The 22,799-nt window shown below is 42.0% G+C and overlaps 2 protein-coding genes across 14 annotated transcripts in view; both read right to left on the bottom strand.

Annotated features, from left to right (window-relative positions):
• The window catches only part of mcf2la (mcf.2 cell line derived transforming sequence-like a), a 38,611-nt gene extending 18,841 nt beyond the window's left edge, over nt 1–19,770 (bottom strand). For 3 of the 7 annotated variants that reach the window (XM_089019628.1, XM_089019846.1, XM_089019930.1), the window contains exons 1-11: nt 19,557–19,769; nt 7,686–7,766; nt 7,191–7,305; nt 5,224–5,314; nt 2,830–2,943; nt 2,616–2,732; nt 2,373–2,522; nt 1,518–1,642; nt 1,323–1,437; nt 1,123–1,242; nt 675–866 (exon numbers count right to left, since the gene is read on the bottom strand). In XM_089019628.1, the coding sequence (XP_088875754.1) occupies nt 675–866; nt 1,123–1,242; nt 1,323–1,437; nt 1,518–1,642; nt 2,373–2,522; nt 2,616–2,732; nt 2,830–2,943; nt 5,224–5,314; nt 7,191–7,305; nt 7,686–7,766; nt 19,557–19,680 (1,344 nt within the window). In that variant the 5' untranslated portion in view covers nt 19,681–19,769. Of the gene's footprint in view, nt 1–674; nt 867–1,122; nt 1,243–1,322; nt 1,438–1,517; nt 1,643–2,372; nt 2,523–2,615; nt 2,733–2,829; nt 2,944–5,223; nt 5,315–6,510; nt 6,653–7,190; nt 7,306–7,685; nt 7,767–12,605; nt 12,825–16,908; nt 17,064–19,556 lie in introns of those variants that run through there. The other 4 variants (XR_016118222.1, XM_089019691.1, XM_089019765.1 and 1 more) reach the window with 4 other exon arrangements.
• Nucleotides 19,771–22,125: 2,355 nt separating this feature from the next.
• Nucleotides 22,126–22,799, bottom strand: part of LOC148902666 (rho guanine nucleotide exchange factor 7-like) — a 20,542-nt gene continuing 19,868 nt past the window's right edge. For 5 of the 7 annotated variants that reach the window (XM_089019185.1, XM_089019103.1, XM_089019274.1 and 2 more), the window contains 2 exons: nt 22,572–22,626; nt 22,126–22,500 (listed from right to left, as the gene is read on the bottom strand). In XM_089019185.1, the coding sequence (XP_088875311.1) occupies nt 22,378–22,500; nt 22,572–22,626 (178 nt within the window). In that variant the 3' untranslated portion in view covers nt 22,126–22,377. The remainder of the gene's footprint in view (nt 22,501–22,571; nt 22,627–22,799) is intronic. The other 2 variants (XR_016118146.1, XR_016118154.1) reach the window with 1 other exon arrangement.

The following is a 22,799-nucleotide window of genomic DNA, read 5'->3' as shown; positions in this document are numbered from 1 at the left end:
TGTGCTATGGTATTATAATTAACAAAATAAACTGTACTGTATAATAACGTAGTTTTATTTACCTTTGTGATGGTCGTTGATGGCTTGATGGAATGGAATTTCCTCAGCATTAAATACTTGATGAGGAACGTAGCCTTCTTCTTTCACCATCTTGAAGAATGATCCCTTGTAGGTGCTTTCTCTGTGATAATTTTATCTAGTTTTTTGATAATTTTATCTAGTTCCTCATCAATTTTGTTCTGTTTAGCTGGGTTGATAGCTTTTTGCCTCTAGTGTACAGACGGCTTGTGCGGGTTGTTTGTGGAGCCTGATTGATGGGATATGTTAACCTTGCAGTCTACACTCTGCCTTTGAACTATCAAAGTAGAAACTCTCTCACTGTCGTTTGCCTGTCTCTTTAATGTTTAAATCACCTCCCCTCACTGCTGCGTTCTTGACCAATCGCGTGGCTTTAACCGAAGACTGGGGGCGGGGAATAGAGGACAAAAAAAGTCGGCTGCCATTGTGTTGTAAGAAAAACGGGCTCGTTCGCAAACGACACATCACCCATTGAGGCAGTTCCGTGTGTATCCCAAAAAAAGTTCATATGCCAAGGTAAAATTATCAGAAATATAACGTTCGTAAACTGAAAAGTTCACAAGCCAAGGGGTTCGTAAATCTAGGTATAACTGTACCTTCTCCAGGGCATGGTGGAGCTCCATCGCCGTTAGAAGAAAGCTCTTTTTGTCCCTCAGAGTCAAAGTGATCTCCTCACACACTGCCCTCAGCTCGCAGCACTTTGGCCGAATGGAGTCCTCCGCATAATGAGCGTTCTCAATCAGTCCGTCGCCTTCGCCAGCAAGTGACAGCGCATAGTCCAGAACGTCCTATTAGAGCAAAAAAATTGTGTTTGCCTGCTCTTGGTTTGTTCCAGCCATTCCACCGTCATCCCAAATTAAAAAAAAAAAGACGTCTGCTAGGTTGCTTGAAGACTCTTCTTGTTACTCATTCAGTTATGAATATGATTCAAATAGTTCTGAAGAGGAAAGCATAAATGTTTGCAATCGATTAGAGAAGTCCTTCCATCTCATTTTGAAGCATTTTCTGCTAGCCGTGTGTGTGCGTATGTGCTCATGTTCTTACACAGGCCTTTTCCTCATGACTGCTAAGCTCACGTAGGACGTGCTCAGCATGGGCAGGATTGACGCTGACCTCTGAAAAACCGCACAAGCGTTCTGACGTGGCATCAAGTTGGCAGCGCACCTGTGAGCGACATCAAAGGATGGTCGTAAAGAATAGTTTTTTTTCTTGCTTTGCACAGACTGCAAATGTTCTCAACTCACTTCACGGAAGTGCTGCTCAAAACGTCGAAGTTGCAAACATTGTTCCAGTTTGGAGCGGTGACGTTCCCAGAAATCGTCAAATGCCGTCTCGGTCTCGTCCAGCTGACCCACAAGCCTGAGAATGGCATGGCGGAAACGCGGGCAGACCAGAGAATCAACGAGTCCCAACATGCACACGGGGTCAAGATGGCTTACCGTTGCACAGTGGCTAAGTTTTCCAGCTCTTCGTGCGTCATGAGGTATTCCGCGTCAGTCCGAAAAGGCTCGTTAATGCACTCCAACAGGCGGGCGCCTTGAGATTGAGACACCTGGAGATCCTCCTGGAAAATCAAAGTTTTGAAGAAATGAACACATGAACCACATGACAATGACAATAACAAATCGCAATGTACAAATGTTGAGCGTGACGAGCAAAGTGCAAATCCAAATCTATCAATCTATCGTACCTATCCTATCTATCGTACCCACTCATCGGACCTATCGTACCTACCTATCGTACCTACCCATCGTATCTATCGTACCTACCCATCGTATCTATCGTACCTACCCATCGTACCTATTCTATCTATCGTACCCACCCATCGTATCTATCGTACCTACCCATCGTATCTATCGTACCTACCCATCGTACCTACCCCATCTATCGTACCCACCCATCGGACCTATCGTACCTACCTATCGTACCTACCTATCGTATCTATCGTACCTACCCATCGTACCTACCCCATCTATCGTACCTATCGTACCTACCCATCGTACCTACCCATCGTACCTACCTACTACCTATCGTACCCACTCATCGTACCCACTCATCGTACCTACTCATCGTACCTACTGAAATGATTGCAACTACTTTTGAAGGAATGAAGCACTTCTGATGAATTAAGGATCAGTACTTTTGATTGGGTTGCATCAAGTAGTTTGAAGACTGACAAAGAATTTGAAAACAAAAATGGAGGGAACGCCCCCCCCCCTTCTCTCTGTGTATCTATATACACCCCCCCCCCTATTAAGGTCTTTCCTCCCCATGAGAGGGAGGGAGAAAGAGACCTTCATTTTGTCTTTGTTCTGAGAATGCAATTGCAGCAAGTTGGTGGTGGCCTCAGCATCATTGGGCATTTCTGTTTCTGCAAGCTCTGTGCCAAAGGCCTGCAGAGTGTGAGCCGTCGTCTTCACCATCAGAGCAAACGCTTCAATTGCCTGCATAGGAAAGGCAGAAACAGACATACACAGCCATTGTTGCCTGGAAACAAGCCGTTTGTGACCCTGCAGAGTGTGCGGGTGCGTGCATACAGTGCGGTGAGAAATCCAGCTTTCATGGCAGTATTCTTGCGTGCCCCCCAATTCCGTGGTTAGCTGTCCGGGGTCTATGTAGGCATGGAGCTCGGTCACCGAACTCAGCATGACCACCTTCAAGGAAAAAGAAGAAGCAGAGTAGAGAAATGGATCCAATTATGAGACGGGAAGTCCCGGGAATGACCAATTATAAGGAGGAGAAAAGCCCCACCTTCATTTTGAACTCATCCTTGTTGAACTTGAAGAGGAAGTCTGACAATGCCCGCTGCAGCAATGTGGTGGGACGCAACACCAGAACCAAGTTTACAGTCGCTGGGAAGACGCCCTGGAGGAGCAATCTTAGTGTCAGGACTCAACGGTATACAGGGATACCTTGCCTTAAGGACTTAGTTGGTTCCCAGACAGAGTGTGGAAGGAGAAAAGTGTGTATCCCAAAAATTAATTTCCCATAGGAAACCATTAAAATGAGAATAATCCATTCCCAGGTCCCCATAAAACATAATTTTCTACTTTCTAATTTTCTAAGCCTTAAAACTACACAAAATATACCTGATTTTATGTATAATAAATATGATATGGTATTATAATTAAAGATATCACTGTACTGTATAATTTTACATTTGATATGGTCGTTGATGGCTTAATGGAATGGGGTGGGAGGAAGTCGGAGGGAGGGAATTGCTGCTTGGAAGGAGAGTCCCATTCCATGTCTCTTTAATGTTTAAAGGGGTTCGTAAACCGAGGTATCACTGTACTGTATAGTTCTGTGTGTGTCCATATTTTTATATTTAACTGAATGACCAAAATGCAGTGGAATTGTATTTTTTTTCCTGCGGCCCAGATGCATGCCTGCAGCATGCAGTTGCCATGGAAACCAACCCCCTTTACTTTGTCTCCTTGGGGAAAAAGTGCAGGTTGTAAAGGTGCAACAAGAGGCAGAGATGATGGACAGAGTGACACACGCCACCACTGACCCCCCACATGCCCAAAATAAGGTGGGTTTGTTATTATGTAAAGATATGCTGAGCGTTACGACAATTCACTATGATATGCCAGGAAGTAGAATTTATTCCAAATTAATTAATTCAGAGTAGCCTTGCCGCATTACCATGACAATGTAAACTCTGTCCCGCGACATGCTAATGCAGACACATGATACAGTGCATATACTGGATCTCCACTTTGGCAACCTAATGATGTGCACACTCACTAGACACACAATCACATTACCAGTTCCAAGATGCTTTGAAAATATATTCTCAAAATTTGAATAATAATAATAATAATAATAATAATAATAATAATAATAATAATAATAATAATAATAATAATCCATTTCATTTAGAAGCGCCTTTCAAAACTCTCTAGGACACTTTATAGTCACAGGATATTTTTCCTGTGGGTGAGCAGCGGCAGCCACACGCGCCAGCGGTCATTCAACCCAGAAGTAACTGAAATAGATAGAAAGCTAGCTAGCTAGCTAGCTAATAGATACAGTAATAATAATAATATGTTTCATTTATAAGCACCTTTCAAAACTCTCAAGGACACGTTACAGTCACAGACAAGCATAGGTACTATGATCAATAAAATACAATAAAAATAGGATACAATAAATAAAATGTGAGTTTATAATAATAATACATTTCATTTTTAAGCCCCTTTCAAAGCTCTCAAGGACACTCCACAGTCACAGACAACTCTTCAGAACTATTTGAATCATATTCATAAGTGGATGAGTAACAAGAAAGCATCTTCTCCCAATCTGAAGCCATTGTTTTGATTCGAGAGGAAGGCAAGACGTCCTGGCGTGATGTCACGAACAAGGGGGCGGGACCTTCTCAAACTCGCCAATTCCAGGGTCATTTTGAAGTAGTTTCTGGACACTTTAACTCAGCGGTGTCAAAGTCATTTTTTGCCGCGGGCCACATTGTAGTTATGGTTTCCTCTCGAGGGCCGTTATGAATTTGGGGAACCCATTAGAATGTTTAAATCCCTTTAAATATTACATATAGAGCACACAGCAAATTAATGAATAACTCGTTTTCAAATCTGAAGTCAAGAATAATGACTTTTATTGTGGTTGACATCCAATAATATGAAATTTTGGCTCCGATTTTAGCAATCATCATGGAAATTAACACGTTTGATTCGCTTTCGCGGGCCGAAGAAAATGATGTGGCGGGCCGAGGATTTGCCCCTCAAGAGTAATGAGCCAGTCAGTGTGCAGACATAAGAGAGAACAAGAGCCTTATGATCTTGGTATTCAATTAGCATATATTAGTACACATATGCATACAACTAACAAGCTCACTCGTGTTGCGCAGGATTAACATATTGACAACAGATGCGCATGGATGTGCTTTGCTAAAAATGCATCCCCCGGTCAGTGAGTGCTTCAAAAACAAAACAAGGTTTTCGATTCTCTATTCTGGTGTCCACCTGCCGATGACGCGGGCTAGTCGGTGAAAGGAATGTATGAAGATACAAGAGTGATGACTGTGGATGCATGCAGAGACCGACAGCCAAACCGGCATGATGAGACTTGCGCGATGGCCTCACGCGCACAAAAATACACGCCACATACTTCCATGTAGCCTCTTACTGCGATTCGAAGCAGGGTGGACCTTACAGCGGCCCATCGGTCCAGTCTCCTGTCGATGACCAGAATGAATCCTACTCCTGATGCGGCAATGCTGCAAGGAGAGAAGAAGATGCTGTCTGTCTGTTTGTTTATTTATTCCTCTTTTCATGCATGAAAGAATCCTTGTGAAGTACAATAGTTTATAAATAGTTCATCTGGTTGTATTTTGACTTTGTCTGTATACAGTACATATATATGTACACACACACACATATATTGACACATACACACACATATATACTGTATATATACATATACACACATACATATATATATACACACACATATATATACACATATCACACACAAACACACACATACATATATATTATATATATATATATATACACATCATATACACACACACACACACACATTCATACATATACATATGTACATACATATTTACATATATATATACATATATACACACATATATACACACCTATACATATACGTATATACTGTACATATACATATACACATACATATACACATACACATACATATACATACACATATACATATACACATATACATATACACATACATAACACACACACACACGTGTGTATGGGGGGGGCAGTAAAATGCTTTAAAAACGCAGAGGTACGTATATACTGTACATATACCTTTCAATATACACACACATATACCCATACGTATATATACATATACACATACATATACACAACACACACACACACACGTGTGTATGGGGGGGCAGTCAAATGCTTTAAAAACGCAGAGGTTGCTGCTAGCAATATGAATATAAATAGTCAGTAAGTGAGCACCGCAAAATCACCATGGCAACCTTGGCTCCGTCTTTTTTTTTTTTTTTTTTTTTGCTAATGCAACATCGCAACAATACCGGCATCGCTTTCAGGATCAGTGAAATCTCATCATGATAATGCACGTGTCAGTCTGCGTGCGTGTGCGCATTTGGGCATGTGAAGCCAATCTTCTCAGTGAAGGCCTGGACAGACGTTGGCCATCCCACATGCACAAAAAGGGGAAAATAATGACAAAAAAATGAAAGTAATGTTATTTTTTTTTTGCCTTAAAGGTTGCCTAACAAATGTAAACGAGCACATACGAGTTATTCAAATACCACGTAGTGAATGCAGCAGGAGCAAATCTTCTATCCATCCCATCGATGATTAACATTCAAAGCAGCCAGATGAAATACGATCATCCATATCCATGTACAGTCATTCCATAAATCATAAAAATCAAAATAATCATCACCTCTATGATCAATATTCCAAGGTCATGTCCCGGAAATATTCCTTGATTTTCCATCATTCCATTTTGTCCTGCTTCAGCGATTATCTGTTTGCGGCAGATGAACAGAAGGGACGGACGGACGGTCCTCATCCTTGAAGACCACCCCCCCCCCCCTTCCTCAAACTCCTCCCCCACCAGCAGTATTTCATACTGAGCCAATCAGAGACAAGCTGGTTATCATGCTGTTTCCCTCACAGCCAATCAGCAACCGAGAGAGCAGTCAGATAGGCACGTGGGGGGGGGGGGGGGGACAAAAAGGGGAGGGGGCTCGCAGAGGGGTGCAGCGACCGATTGTCGCAAGAAAACAACAGACACACAGAAAGGCGGCCACATGCACACGCACACTCCAGACACAAAATTCAGTCTTTTATATGTATTTATGCATGTGATCATGCATGTGTTTGTTTTATGTATTTATTTGTTTGTTTATATATATTTATGTATTTATGATGTACAGTAAAGTGTATATCGATATGACATGATATTTATTATGTATTTTCTCCGTGCGTGCATTATTATATATATCGATATATCTATCGATATAACTCCATTCTTGTCTCCTGTCCTTTTATATGCCTGCTCTAGTCTCCATTTTTAAACTGAGTGATGTCATCATCGTTGAGGCATCATTTGAAACTGACCTGGGCACCGTTGTGAGGTAGTAAAGCACATTTTTGATCTCTTTGTCTTCCAGTTGGCAGAAAGTTGGGAATTCCGGGAAGATGACGATGGGGCTGCCGTCGCTCCCTCGGCCTCCTGCGGGTGGAGGTGAAAAATGGAAAAGTTGCAGTCATCGTGAACAGTTGCCACTCCATTCCATCAAGACATCAACGGCCATCACAAAGGTCAATAAAACGACTTTATTATATAGTACAGTTTATTTCTTTAATTCCAATACAAAAACACATTTATTATAAACAAAATAAGGTATATTTTGTGTAATTTTACAAAATTAGAAAGTAGAAAATGATGTTTTATGGGGACCTGGGAACGGATTATTCTGATATTAATGGTTTCCTATGGGAAATTATTTTTTGGGATACACACTTTTCGCCTTAAACACTGTCTGGGAACCAATTAAGTTTGAAAGCCAAGGTATCACTGTTCTGTTCAGGAGAGCTAGAAAATCAACCAACCTGGAAGGGTGGCAAATTGCTTCTGGAGTTCAGTGCCAACTTGCGCTGCACACAAAGGAAGATCGGTCCGCAAAATGTCATCTGAGAAAAGAAACGTAAAACCTTTGTTTTAATCAGCATATGACTCATTCGGTTCATTATACGTATTGTGCATTCTAAACGCTGTGATTCACTGGAAAACAATTTTAACAATGTGGTAGTCTAATTGAGTCAATTATGAAATACAAAATATCAGTTGAAACAATACAATGCAATACATGTTTTGAAAGGCGCTTAAAAATGTATTATTATTATTATTACACATTGATTTGTATTGCGCTTAACAACAGAAATACATTGGCTTTGTACTGCATCCAAACACAATAATAATAACAATAATAATAATAATAATACATTTCATTTCTAAGCGCCTTTCAAAACTCTCAAGGTCACTTTACAGTCGCAGATCAGTTTTTCTGTGGGTGAGCCCGGAATTCAATAGATAGTAAGCTAGCTAGCCAGCCAGTAGATAGCTAATCAATAGCCAACATATAGCTACCTAGATAGCCAGCCACCCAGATAGCTATATAGCTAATAGATAGCTAAATAGATAGCTAAATAGATAGAAAGCCAGTCACCCAGCTAGTAGATAGCTAATAAATAGCCAACAGATAGTTAGCCGGATTGCTAGCCACTTAGATAGCCATATACACACACACACACACACACACACACACACACACACAGAGAGAGAGACAATGTATGTAGTGTGTATATAATTATAGATGTGATGAAGCCACTCATTTGTCAAAGGACAAAGTGAAAGGAGACGTAGGAAGTACGTAAATGGAATAAAAGAGTGGTAAGCTACAGACGTGGCACAGCAGCAGATCCATCCGCCTGGCAGCTTTTAAATAGACCACAAGCATTCCAGCCAAACCCAGAAGCCTCTAATTTGACCAAAACCAAACCCTAAAATTGCTAAAATTATCTACTACTCCATAAAAGTGAAAAATTATCCACAATGATGAGTTTTCGTTTTGTATGAATGCACGCTAATGTTAGCTCGTTTCAGCCGTTATCGTGCACGTCTGCAAATTAAGACTATAGTCAGTGAAGACACGTGTCTTGGATTTCTTCACACAAATTTTCAGAGAGTTCAGATTGGGAGAAGATGCTTTCTTGTTACTCATCCAGTTATGAATATGATTCAAATAGTTCCGAAGAGGAAAGCATAAATGTTTGGAATCGATTAAAGAAGTCCATGCGGATCAATTCGAACCGTCCGGACTCCAATGTAGCGTCCCAGAAAATGCACAAGATGGCGCCCAAGTTAAGTTGGTAATGGCTTCACTTTCTCTCTGTCTGTACCCCCCCCCCCCCCCCTGCATTCTTGACCAAACACGTGGCTTTAACCGATGACTGGGGGCGGGGAATAGAGGACCAAAACAAGCCGGCTGCCATTTTGTTGTTAGAACGGGCTCGTTCGCGAACGACACACCACTCATTGTGGAAGCTCCGTGTGTATCCCAAAAAATAGTTTGTACGCCAAGGTAAAAATGTTCATAAATGTAACGTTCGTAAACCGAAAAGTTCGTAAACCGAGGTACCACAGTACTTTGAGGAAACCACCGTCACTGGGGTCAAATGCAGCAAAGCTCCGAAAAGCAGTCAGCTTTTGTTTCCGCTGCTGCTGAACTCGAAAACGGGCCGCTTTCAGTCCAAATGAATGGCTGCACATTCACAGTGGAAGTGGGGCAAGCACAAATAGCGATTAAAGGGGAGGAGAGAAAAGAATGTCCCTCCACCATTTTCATACCCTCCCCCCTCCCCTCTAAGCGGACACCCATTCCTCGCTTCATTCATGCTTTTTTCATTGGCTTTGCATGAAGAAATAGCATGTATGCTAGCATGGATAAAAAGGACATTTTTAAAGGGTTTACTTGATTCTGTTTATTCAATAATTGCCATGTCATCAATGTTATTAGTCTGGAGACTGTTTAGTATGATGGCTGAAAATGAGAAGGGGGGGAGGGGTGGAGCATAGAGGTGTTTGTCTCAATTTGGTGAGCCAGGAAGGGATTGCTTTACACATGCCTACATATTTAATGTATTGGCCTGCTGATTGTCAAGCTAACCGTGGCATCACAGACGAGCACGACAGTTCTGCTTGAAGGCAATGCAAACAAACAAGAGCATGTCGGGTAGTGGAGTGAACGAGCTCATCAAATACCAACAGAGAAATGAACAGTTGCATTTGAACTCGCGTGTGACCCCGTCGAGAGGTCAGAAAATAGCCAAAATGGTCCAGCTGTCGTGTGTGTGTGTGTGTGTGTGTGTGTGTGTGTGTGTGTGTGTGTGTGTGTGTGTGTGTGTGTGTGTGTGTGTGTGTGTGTGTGTGTGTGTGTGTGTGTGTGTGTCTGCGTTATACTCTTCTAAGTGAAACAGAGCTGTATTAGGGGACATTACAGTGAGGCTTTACCAAAATACCATCTGTCATCAATACACTAACGCACATGTTCACACACACACACACACATACGCGTTTTTGCCACACAGTGGGGACAAGGTGTGCGAAGGATTTGCCCCGTGGGAACCCAATTTCAAACATGACGAAAATATATACAGGAAACCCCAAAATTTTTGGAGTCTGTGCGCACTCAGAAATTACTTTAAATTGATATGATTTAATTTTTTCAGGTTTTTGGCATCTCGTGGGGACTTCACGAATCGTGTCAGATTAAAACCATTTTTATTTTTTCTACAGACAACAATATTTAGAGCCTGTAAGGTCAGCAACTGTGTTTTGCAGGAGCCATGCTATTTATTTTTTGACACACACACGCACACACACACGTTTGTGCTACACAGTGGGGACAAGGTGTGAGAAGGATTTGCCCCGTGGGAACCCAATTTCAAACATGACAAAAATATATAAAGAAAACCCAAAAATTTTGGAGCCTCTGCTCACTCAGAAATTACTTTAAAATGATATATTTCTTGATTTAATTTTTCCAGGTGTTTGGCATCTCGTGGGGACTTCACGAATCGTGTAAGATGAAAAAAAAACATTATTTTTTTAAAGAGACAACAATATTTAGAGCCTGTAATTTTTGACACATACACACACACACACACACACACACACACACACACACACACACACACACACACACACACACACACAAACACACACAGTGAGGTTTCTGAAGGGGTACATCAAAGTCCTCACCCCTGTCATGAATTTGGTTAAAATATCGTTTTACTTTTTGTGGTATGAACTTTTTCCGCTCATTAACCACGCACACACACACACACACACATAAACACACACAGTGAGTAAAAAGTGTGTGTATCGAAGTGAAATAAAATACACACCAAAAATCATTTTGGATGAATTTGTGAGGACCTCTCTGAAACTTTAACAGATGCATATATAGACCCTCTAGAAGCCTTTAGAATGAAAAACTTGTGAGGACTGGCCAAAAGGTCCTCACTTGTCAAAAATGTCCTCACTACGTACGGTATGAAATGTTAGTGGTCCTCACAAGACTAGTCATACACACACACACACCAAATGCTTGCCAAAATCTGGGTCAGCCTGTGATCAGCAATGTGTAAGTGTTGCCCATTCTTAATCCCAAACATGGAATGAGGGATGAGGGAAAAATGCAGCCAAAAAGGTTGACTCGTTTTGAAATACAGACTGAATTTTCCAAGCGGCTCCGGCTACAGCTGTTGTTAAAGCGCTATATAAATCCATGTGTATTGATATTGATATTTATGTGGTAGTCTGACAAGGCAACCATCGTGAGTGACAAAGAAAGCTGTGCGGTCTGTCGAGGCTTTAACGGTACTTAGTCCGATAGACAAATACACACACGAGCGCACTCACACTCCATCTAAACCTCGGGCCAAAATGCATGGCTTGTATTATGTAAGGCTGATGGATAGTGATTCTTTCAGAAGGAGAAGTGTCTCGCTACCATTAAACAAAATCAATGTTAACTAAATCAAGCCACGTTCTTTCGGTCAGGTCATTCATAACAGTGGCGCTGCACATCCTTGGGCCTTAAAGGACAACCGACACCATTTTTTTTTCGTTTCCTAACTGACATCAGAAAAAAACGTTTTATAGCATCTAAAATAGCCAAAACTGATATTTTTAGTCAAATGAAAAACACCAATAAAAATTACTTAGTGTCCCAAAACTGCCACAAAATAAGCTCGAGAACTGGGCAGAGTGGACACATTTGCCTTTTAGACAGCCACCCCCATGTCAAGCTCAGATAACTCCAGACCCATATAACTTAATAATTACAGTAAAGTCTCGTTATATCGATATTGGATATATCGATAGTCCCGGTTATATCGATACTATTTCTATGCACGCACGGAGAAAATTACATGCAAACAGGGTCGGATATATCGATAGTCCCGGTTATATCGATATTTTTTCCGACTCCCTTGAATATCGATATAACGAGACTTTACTGTAACTTTTTTTTCTGATGAAAGAAGAGAGTCGAATGTTTCTAACGCTGCATTGAATGTTTAAGTAGTCCTAAAACTCAATATTCTGTGGGTGCTGGAATTCAAGTGACAATCACAAAAACCCCGACACTGGAGTGGACATACAGGTAACATCCGACTTACGACCGAGTTCCGTTCCGATCAATCGTTCGTAAGTCAAAAGGGTCGTAAGTCGAAATCCATTCAAAATGTTGAATAGAGACTCAGAGGCTAAATGACATGGGTATGTATGGGTCTGGAGGTCACGGTCGTAAGTACGGGTGGTCGTAAGTCGGATGTTACCTGTATTTTCGCAATCGTCTAGCAGTGAATGAGTTAAGGAGGCTTGCACAGCCACAGTCCAACTACTCAGAACACCGATGCTGACAAGCGTCTCAAACAACCAACATTGCGTCAAGTCATTGTTACCTGTGGTCATCTTCAGTTTCAGCCAAAGCCTTGTGATGTCAAAGCAAAGTTGCGATAGTCGGTTGACGGCCATAATTGCTGGCACCGATTTGACGCACGTCTCCCATGCATAGAAACATAAATGCACGCGCACAAACAAAAACACAGCTGCATGCTGTCAGAGGACATCCCGGTGGAAGTTGCGGCACTGGCAGTCCATTCCTGCACAGCTAAGGACTGAAGTCGCTCACTGAGCTGTCATCAGTGGAGCGGTGGCACATACATTTCAATGCGTAGGATTCCCCCCCCCTCACCCCACTCCCACCCCGCGGTGGGCGGAGCTTGAAAAGTTACGCCCCATCTCCTATTTCACAGTGTTTCTACACAAAGAGCATCTCTGATTTCTAGCAGGCTACACACAAGCCTTGAACATTGCGCTTGATGGATAACACCCAACCAACCGCACACAAAGAGGGAGAAAGGAGAGTGAGAAAGAGAGAGAAGGACAGAGAGACAGATGCAGAGAAAGAGACAGAGAGAAAGAGAGACACAGAGAGACAGACGCAGAGAAAGAGACAGACAAAGAGAGACAGAGACAGAGAAAGAGAGACACAGAGAGACAGAGAGGGAGATGCAGAGAAAGAGACAGAGACAGAAAAGAAAGAGACAGAGACAGAGAGAGATACAGAGACAGAGAGAGATACAGAGACAGAGAGGGACAAAGTCAGAGAGAGAGAGAAACAGAGACAGAGACAGAGAGAGACAGAGACAGAGAGCGAGAGAGAGAGAGAGAGAGAGAGAGAGAGAGAGAGAGAGAGAGAGAGAGAGAGAGAGAGAGAGAGAGAGAGAGAGAGAGAGAGAGAGAGAGAGAGAGAGAGAGAGAGAGAGAGAGAGAGAGAGAGAGAGAGAGAGAGACAGACAGTCAGAGAGACAGAGACAGAGTCGGGGAGACAGAGAGAGACAGAGAGAGAGATAGACAAAGACAGAGACGAGAGACACAGACAGAGAGACAAAGACAGAGAGACAGACAGAGAGCAAGAGAGACAGAGAGAGATACAGAGACAGAGAGAGAAGGACAGAGAGACAGAGAGAGCGAGAAACAGAGAGAGACAAAGAGAGACAGAGAGACAGTGAGAGAGAGGGAGAGACAGAGAGAGGGGCCGAGAGACAAACAGAGACAGAGACAAAGAGAGACAGAGACAGACAGAGAGTGAGAGAGAAACAGAGACAGAGACTTACCTCTGGTATTTTATGATAACCTGTTCAGGAATTGTTGATTGTTTTTCACCAAAATAAAGTGTCAGTGGATAAATGTGCAGACAGACAGACAGACAGACAGACAGACAGACAGACAGACAGACAGACAGACAGACAGACTAGCTTCCACGGGATGGAAGTGAGACGTGTGTGTGTGTGTGTGTCTCAGACTTGTTAAATGTTCATATGGTGCACGATCGACTCTTTCCGCTGCTTTCGAGTAAACAGGAAGATGCCAATTTGGGGCGAGAAAGATGAGGACGAGGCAGAGGAAATGGACGCGGGACACATTCATCGTCCACTTGTCATTTTCCAGAAAAAGATGATTGAATATTAAGCGTTGATCTGACATGAACCCCTCCACCACGACTCATGGAGACGATCCAGATCCCTACCACATGAAATCAAGTTTTCCTTGTCTGCAAACACCACCCAGTGGTGGACCATCGGGGCCTGCAAGGCCTTCTCCGCCGCCCTAAAAATGTCTGAATCACAAACCGATGTCAATTCGATTGTGCCCATGAATTATTCATCAATAATTCCAAATTGTCTTTCAGCTTCATTTCATTGCTTTTCACCTGTTGCGCTGTTTACAGACGTGTGTACAATTATAACAGACAAAGCACCAACAAGGGATCATTCGTCAAGATGGTGAAAGAAGAAGGCTACATTCCTCATCATGCATTTAATGCTGATGAAACGGGCCACTCCATTCCATCAAGCCATCAACGACCATCACAAAGGTCAATAAAACGACTTCATTATACCGTACAGTTTATTTCTTTAATTATAATATCATTGCACATTTGTTATACATAAAATAAGGTATATTTTGTATAGTTTTAGGGCTTAGAAAATTAGACAATTATATTTTATGGGGATCTGGAAACGGATTATTCTAATTTTAATGGTTTCCTATGGGAAATACATTTTTGGGATACACACTTTTCGCCTTACTCTGTCTGGGAACCAATTAGTTCGTGTAAGTGTATTTAAAAACTTTTAAAGATTTCTAGATTATATTTGGAAAACTTTTTTCAATCATTGAAGGTGCGCCTTATAGTCCGGTGCGCCTTATACACCGCTAAACAGGATAAGTCCGAAGCTGTTATCTTCAGGTCAATTTATGACATGATTTTAAATCATTCACAAATGTATTCGGGTTTTAATTGTTCTTGTTTGGGTGCTGATAAAGCGCTGGCTATCGCCTCTGGCTATGTTTTTTTTCTTTTCCACAAGGGGGCAGCTTTTGCCTTTTTTCCATTTTATCGCTTTTTTTCCAGCTTCAGCTGTTGTTCAAGCGCTATATAAACCAATATGGATGTATTGCCTTGTATTACCTTCAGCCTCATTTCAAGCTCAGATAACTCCAGACCCATATGATTTAGGAATTAACTTTTTTTCTGATGAAAGAAGAGTTTAAAGTTTCTTACACTGCATTGAATGTTTATGTCGTTCTAAAACGCAATATTCTGTGGTTCCTAGAATTCGAGTGACAATGACCAAAACCCTGGCACTGGAGTGAACCACATATAAACACATCTGGCAATGCATGAGTTAAATTGATAGCAGTAGCAAGGTATCATTGGAAAGAAAACTAAATCAGTGAGAGGGAAATCATGAAGCAGCCGTCTGAGTGACAAAGCATACTGTAGTAGAGTAGTACTACTGCTCTTGTAAATGCTAAAAATAGACAAATCGGCTCAAAGTCAAGACCAAAAGAAACGGATCAGAGTCGCCCGAGCAGGCATCGAAGTCCAAAAATACACTCACCATAACAGGCGAGCACAATTTATGCAAAGGTAATATTGAACCACCTTGAATACACAAAAGATGTGCCGCTCTCCCAAAGCTGTCAAAATATGTCACACGAGCTGTGGCACTGAAGCAACACCTTGACTAAACAACATCAGTATCAGAAAGCTTTAAAGGACAGCCGACACCATTTTTTTTGTTACCTAACTGACATCAGAAAAACATTTTATAGCATCTAAAATAGCCAAAACACGCAGGCTGATATTTTTAGTCAAAAGCAAAACACAAAGAAAAATGACTTCAAGTGTCCCAAAACTACTTCAAAATGACCTCGGAGATGGTGAGTTTCAGAAGGTCCCGCCCCCTTGTTCGTGATGTCACGCCAGGACGTCTTGCCTTACTCTAGAATCAAAACAATGGCTTCAGATTCGGAGAAGATGCTTTCTTGTTACTCATCCAGTTACGAATATGATTCAAATAGTTCTGAAGAGGAAAGCATACATGTTTGCAATCGATTATAGAAGTCCTCCCGTATCAATTCAAGCCGTCAGGACTCCAATGTAGCATCCCAGAAAATGCACAAGATGGCGCCCAAGCTCTGTTGGAAACGGGCTGATTTGTCTGCTGGGAATCTGTGTCAACTAGTATCAAATAATAGTCTTGGTGCAACACACAACGATTCACCATCACGTTATTTATGTGTTTTCCTTCTAATTTCGCCATCAACACGAAGTTTTCAGACCAAACAAAGTACCCAAAATGCAATGTGTGTCGCTTTCTCGGTCAGGGGCGTTCCCTCCGTGACGTCACATCAGGACTCGTCACCAACTCAAAAACAAGACTTCCTGAATATTCAGCGCGAGCCTTAAAAGGTAAAATATAGCTATATGCCGTGGAATCTTTGTAAAATGTGCTCAGTAGAAGTCATTTCAAGTGATTTTACAAAAGATGGACACAATTTATCCAGAAGGTGTCGGTTGTCCTGTAAATAGCCCCCATAAGCAAGCTCCAATTATGACAATCATCACATTGAGATGAATGTTGCGTTCTATTGACAAAGAGAACTCAACGGAGCTGACAAGGTTTTTCGGGGCGTCTCACAAAAGTGGATCATAGGTTGTCCATTCCTTTTCAAATTCAATCGTAAGCACATCCTGAAGATCTTTCAACAAAGCCGAGTAAAGCTCCGTGCGTCAGTCACAGACTGACAAACGACATTCAAGTCAAGCAATTGATATCAAGCGTCTCCTAACTCGGTCATGATCGCGTCCACGCTTGAAAGAGGCGACATAAGACAAAGTCGCACACTTACGATGCAGCCGTTGACAGCAACGAGTATATCTGTAATAGCTCTTCATCTCCGCCAATGAGATGCAGCAAAAGCGTTCAAGTCCATACTTCTTCCCACCGTTCTCCTCTTTGGTCCCCATCTTCTCCGCCGCGAGTTGATAACCGAGTACCGCCTACCTTAGCCTGCACTCTGGGTGTCTCTCCCTCTCTGTACGCACCTGTCAACTAGCGTCATCGCTCGTCCTTTTTACTGCCCCGCCCCTTTGCTCTGCAGATTAGGATCAGACCAACAAGGAGACATGGTGAGATGGACTTCTTTTTGAGACAGATGGCATGACCCTAAACACTTGATCTCACACTATGTGTACATACTCACCCACACACCATACAATACAATACAATTTCTATAGCGCTTTAGCAACAGCTGAAGCTGAAACAAAGCGCTTAACATGGACAGCTATCAGATACAGAAAATAAAGCAGTCACAAAGATAGTAGAAAGTAAAACTAACATCAAGTCTGAGTAAAATGTCAAAGAGTACAAGTGCGTTTTAAAGAGGCGGGTTTTACAAATGTGCAGGGAGGGGGATTGCCCAATGTTCAGTTTCAAGTCATTCCGGAGAACGGGAAGAGACACGGAAAAGGCTTCATCCCCTCTGAGCCTCCGTTTCGCTTTTGGGCCATCTAATAATGTCTGGTCAGCAGAACTGAGGCGTCGGGAAAGTGTGTAGGGGTGGATGAGTGAGGCCTTTTAAAGATTTGAAGACAAATATCAGTGTCTGAAACGCATGATAAAAAGTTGGCGGACACCAGGGCAGACAACTCTGAAAAGTTGCCTGCCCAGCCACTACACAAAATAGACCTTATTTTATGTATAATATATGTGCTATGGTATTATAATTAAAGAAATAAACTGTACAGTATAATAAAGTCGTTTTGGTTACCTTTGTGATGGTCGTTGATGACTTGATGGAATGGAGTGGCTGGTTTCCTCTGCATTAAACACTTGAGGAACGTAACCTTCTACTCGAAGAATGATCCCTTGCAGGTGCTTTCTCTACCATAATTTTATCTAGTTCCTCATCAATTGTGTTCTGTTTAGCTGGGTCGATAGCTTTTTGCATCAAGTGTCCAGATGGCTTGTGCGGTTTTTTTGTGGAGCCTGATTGATGTCATATTTTAACCTTGCAGTCTACACTCTGCCTTTGAACTATCAAAGTTGAAACTCTCTCACTGTCGCCTGCCTGTCTCTTTAATGTTTAAACCACCTCCCCTCACTGCTGCGTTCTTGACCAATCACGTGGCTTTAACCGCCGACTGGTGGGAATAGAGCAAGCGGGCTGCCATGTTGTTGTTAGGAGAACGGGCTCGTTCGCGAACGACACATCACTCATTGTGGCAGCTAAGCGTATATCCCGAAAAATAGTTTGGTAAAACTTTCATAAATGTAACGTTTGTAAACCGTAAAGTTCGTAAGCCGAGGGGTTCGTAAACCGAGGTATGACTGTACTGTATATACACACAAAAATACAAACGCACTTGTGAGCACGATCTCAAGCTAGCACATTGCTCAATTCATGACTTGGATGATTTATTTCCAAGTCATCCGGCTCTTGACATTCAGAAGTTGAATGAACCTTCAAGGGACTGTCGTCCAGCAAACGCAGAGCATGAGCATATGGATAACTCCGCAAAGTAGGCTTTTAACTGTGGAATCAGCCGCCTGTCCCATCAAAAAAACCAACAGTGGCCCGAAGGGATCGCACACTGTTTGCTTAGGGAAAGCTCAAATACATAATGTCCACAAAACAGAGCCAGGAAAGACCTCTGACTTGTCTGCTTTCATGCTATGCGAGTAAATATGGACTGGGAATGATGAACGATCCCAAGTACTGTAACAATTCCATTTCTGTTGTAAACATTTCAAAGACTTTGCCAAAATGTAATACAAACAAGTCACTGCTTACCTGTGTTGTCAATCTGTGAATACTTAAGAGTGTCTTTTTGCCCTGCTCCTCCACAGCAAAGACAGGAAGACATGGTCCAATTCAAAACACCCTTCCTCGTACTGATATTTTGACGATCTTCTTCTTCTTTTTACAATCCGATCGTTTGCTCAACTTGTGGCGGCAAATCAGATGAGCCACACAAATCTACATCGTGGCTGTTTGGAGACATGAACTCTGTTAGCCATTAGCCACTTGCCAAAGCTAATCAGTTACGAAGGTCAAGCTGTCACATAACACGGCGGTTTCGCTCACAGTGCGACAGAAAATATTACAGGCTGTAGATAGCGTAATCAGAAAGAAAAATGTGTTTAGATTACGGCAGAACGTGGTATGGTCGGTACGGTAAAGTCTCATTATATCGATATTCTCAGGAGTCGGAAAAAATATTGATATAACCGGACTATCGATATATCCGATCCTGCGCCGAACTGCATTGAAAGTGGGCAATAAATGGGGGATCTTTGATATGACATGTCATTTTTCTCCTTGAGTCATGGATTGCGTATCTAGCATTTTTGCAAGTGGTCTGATTGCCCAATTGGCCCTGGTATCACCTCATCAGCACGACAGTACAGATGACGGCTGAAGAAACCTTTTCATCGATGGACCACTCCTGTACGACTGAGAGCTTACACAGATGTACATGCCAAAAAATGACTAACCTGAGGTGGTGGGATGGCGGCAACTGATGACTGATGCATTTCGGGTGTGTGGGCCAAAAGGCAAATGGTGAAGTAGTTGACTCAACAAAGTGTGAACTTCTTGTATCAAGTCCACCAGAGACATGATGATCGCTTGCAGCCGCGTCGCCTCATGTAAATATGGCGAGGCTGGTTTGATGCGACCCCACTGCTTGCTGTTTGTTGTTCTTAATGTCTGGGCTGCTTTATCAGCGGAAGAGATGGAAAGGGGGGTGGGGTGGGGTCCCTCTGACATCACTCCCCCCTTTCAACTTAATGTGGTGAATAAATTGCGAAGCAAACTTCAGTCTCCACTCATTTCCACCCCACCCTTCTGGGCAGGCCTGAAAATCAACTGCCAACTTACATGTTGGAATAAACAAAACAAACAAACAAGCAAACAAATGAACAAACAGACAAATAAATGAAGAAATAAATGAATGAATAGATAAATAAATAAGACATAAATGAATGAATAAATAATTCTGGTGAATTAGGTGACACGGTCGTGTCAATCAATTTAAATAAACTACACCGTTAAAACATTCATCGTTATAAAACGCTAGCTTCACAGTCCCCACAACAATAGTGAATCGAAACAAATCAGGTTTTATGTGATGCGTATTCCGCCGTGCATAAATCAAAAACAGCATCCAGGATATTTGTTAGTCGTTTATGCTAAGCTTTAGCATAAACGACGGTCGAATTAGCTTTAGCAGCTAAAGCAAACCAATTAACAAATAGTGCATTCAAGTTATCGGTCGGGGGAGGGAATTACCTTCAGAATTTAAAAAAAACATTGATGCTCGGTGAACAACTATATAATAATATGCTAATACACACTTGTATGTCGGTAGTTTGAATGGACTGAATTCGATTAGAATTGTGTCGAAAAAGCTGAAAGAGAAACTTCGTCAAGACTGCGTTGATGTGTTGTGAGCAGTTACCACCTCAAGATGGCAGTAATGTAGAGCTGGTTGGTTTTTCACAGCGTTGGTTTCGCACAGGAGTTGCGCCGCACAAACGTTCTGAATGTACGTCAACCTCTTCGCCATCTTGTGAAAGTCAACACGGACGTTCTAAAAAAGTGGGGAATCGTACTAATCCGCTTCGTTATCTTCATGCAGTTAATACAAATCACGCTGTGTATTTTAAAATAACCACGCGTTAACGTAATGAATATATAGCCTCTTTGTTCATAACCTCATACATTATGTTTGTCCATTCGTGCAATTGTCCGCCAAGTGCGTCGTCATGGTGGAGTGACGATGTGGCGTTCAGGTCAGTCGGTGAAATGACTTTCCCTTTCACCTCAAATTTTGCAACTCGGATTCGCTGGCAATTTTCCTAGTAGGGAGGTCAATGTCCGACTTTCCATCTTTCTTGGTTGCAGCATAATTTGTCCCACTGCCCCTTGAATCTGTGGTGGGAAAACTGGGGACCGCGGGCTACATCTGGCCCCTAGGTCTTTTTCATCCGGCCTGGCGAAATTTGGTGCGCAATTGAGATCCGATATGAATCTTTAAAACCCATCTCAAAACTCACGTGTACTCTTTGGCAGTCGACTCAGCATGATTCCGAATTGATTTTGCTTTTACTAGTTGATGCTTTCTGCTATCTTTGTGACTGATTTATTTTCTTTTATATGACTGCTGTCTGTGTTAAGCGCTTTGTTACAGCTTCAGCTTCTGTTAAAGCGCTATATAAATCAATATGTATTGTATTGCTAGTTTATTAGCTATCTAGATTTGCATCTAGTGGAGTTATTCCAGGTTGAGTGAACGCAGGCGCATATGGCTGCCACTGCTCACATAAAGAAAAACATATCATGTGACTGTAAAGTGACCCTGAGTTTTTAGAGGTGCTTATAAATGAAGTGAATGCTGGCGCGTGTGGCTGCCGCTGCTCACACAAAGAAAAAACTATCCTGTGACTGTAAAGTGACCGTGAGTTTTGAAAGGGGCTTATAAATGAAATGTACAGTATTATTATTATTGTATTTCATTTGGACTTGTAATGATGGACATTGAACACCAGGTGACGCAGTTTCTTCAAGGTGGAAATGAGAGAGTGAGCGAGATCGGGAGAAGAAATCCAGAAATCTTATCTCGCACGCAGGAATTCCCGAACCCGGTTCAAGAAACCAACAAAACTGATGCAGTGGCAGCCAACTTTCTACTACTATATTACTGTATATTGACAACCGAGTCATAACAACGAAAGTTCTGGAAGCAATATACAGTGATACCTTGGCTTACGAACTTAATTGGTTCCCAGACTGTGTGTGTAAGGTGAAAAGTGTGTATCCCCCCCAAAAAAAAAATTCCCATAGGAAACCATTAAAATGAGAATAATCCGTTCCCAGGCCCTCATAAAACATCATTTTCTACTTTCTTTTCTCGCAGTTCATATTGGAAAGTGTTTAAGCTTTAAAAAAAATCCCTGCCTGTTTACAATCTTGAGTGGATAAAATAAAATAAAAACACAGTAGTGCAGAAAAGTGAAAAACACAAGATGAACAACGACAAATTGGTCAATTGCATAATTGACGTTGCAAAAATCACTAATTTTATTTCTTTGGTCCAGAGATCACAAATCCCAATAACATGACACATTATGGTTACTTTCCTGTTTACGATGTAAAAACAAAAAAAAATGCATTTTTTTTACTCCGTTTCTTGACAAACTGTGTTTCCAACCTGAATGGCTGCCAACCTTAAAGGTCATTTGCGACGACCCTGTCTTATTTCTCTCAATTAATCCACAGTGAGCAGGTCCAAGATTCAAAGCTACAATGTCCGTTTCAAAGGTTCGTCTCATCCCAGCTGGGGTCATTCATGTTCTTCAAAACTCTCCTGATGATTCTCTCAAGCTCTTTTCTGGCTCGCTGTTCCTCCTCCAGTGTTCTTTTCATCCTCTTGTTGTCCTGAAAAACCATCAAAGCATGTCTCTTCAACGAGTACTGTCCAACTGTCCGAGCAAAGTGAATCCGCTTACCTGTTTGAGTTCTTGGACCTCATCTCTCAAACTGTATACGGTGTCCACCAAGCTTCTGCGGCAGCAAAGCAAGATAAGATAACAATGATAGCTAGCTAGCATTCTATCTATTTGAGTTACTTCTGGGTTGAGTGAACGCTACCGCGTGTGGCTGCCGCTGATCACCCACAGAAAAGACAAACCGACTGTAAAGTGACTGAGTTTTTAAAGGCGCTTAGAAATCAAATG

Source organism: Hippocampus bargibanti, linkage group LG01, assembly GCF_051943395.1.
Source record: "Hippocampus bargibanti isolate YZ-2025 linkage group LG01, ASM5194339v1, whole genome shotgun sequence".
Classification (NCBI taxonomy): Eukaryota; Metazoa; Chordata; class Actinopteri; order Syngnathiformes; family Syngnathidae; genus Hippocampus; species Hippocampus bargibanti.
This window is presented reverse-complemented; position numbering and strand designations above follow the sequence as displayed.